The sequence below is a fragment of the Fulmarus glacialis genome, unplaced genomic scaffold (genome assembly GCF_000690835.1).
Source record: "Fulmarus glacialis isolate BGI_N327 unplaced genomic scaffold, ASM69083v1 scaffold21008, whole genome shotgun sequence".
NCBI classification, from domain to species: Eukaryota; Metazoa; Chordata; class Aves; order Procellariiformes; family Procellariidae; genus Fulmarus; species Fulmarus glacialis.
This window is the reverse complement of record NW_009227842.1, coordinates 1-583: the sequence shown is the minus strand read 5'-3', so window position 1 is coordinate 583 and position 583 is coordinate 1. Positions and strand designations below refer to the sequence as shown.

The 583-nt window shown below is 59.9% G+C and overlaps 1 protein-coding gene across 1 annotated transcript in view; it reads right to left on the bottom strand.

Annotated features, from left to right (window-relative positions):
* LOC104080783 (unconventional myosin-If-like) overlaps positions 1-580 on the bottom strand; it is a gene marked incomplete at both ends in the record, with an annotated part of 4,976 nt that extends 4,396 nt beyond the window's left edge. Inside the window, 2 exon segments of the mRNA XM_009583293.1 lie at positions 219-429; positions 505-580. Of these exon segments, the coding sequence (XP_009581588.1) occupies positions 219-429; positions 505-580 (287 nt within the window).
* Positions 581-583: the final 3 nt, after the last annotated feature.

Sequence of the window (583 nt, the reverse complement as noted above, 5' to 3'; positions counted from 1 at the left end):
CCCCGTCTGAGTGCAAAGGACAGCAGCGGTGCAGCGACCGGGGATGGGGAACGTGGTCCTCCCTCTGCTAAACTACAGCAAGCGAATCCTGGCATCCCTCCCCTTGCTAATTAAGCTCTGGTTGTGCCATTTTCTTGCTGCCTCAGTTTCCCCACGTCTAACGTGGGGAAGATGCTGATGCTGCCTCTCTCCTCTGCCCAGGGGATTTGTGCTACAGAGGGTTTGCAATTCATTGCCAAGGGTCTCTGCGAGCATCCCCACTTGCCCCCCTGAAGCAGGGGGAGTCGATTACTCACAGTCAGCATTCTCCACCCGAGCGTAGTTGCCTTCCTCCCGAAAGCTGATGTTTCCCAGGTGGAGGATCCCCGCCACAATCTGCAGCACCAGCTGCTGGTCCTCACCGCGGATGCCGATGACCTGCATGGCGTTCTGGGGGCGTGGGGAGCCTGTCAGCCCCTGCCCGGCCACAGCCGGCTTTGGGGACTCCCCATCTCGGGCACTCACCATGGTCTCGTGGAAGTCGCTGCGGTCGTCCGTGCCCTCCACCTGGTACGTGTCCGACTGGTTCAGGTAGTAGTAATAA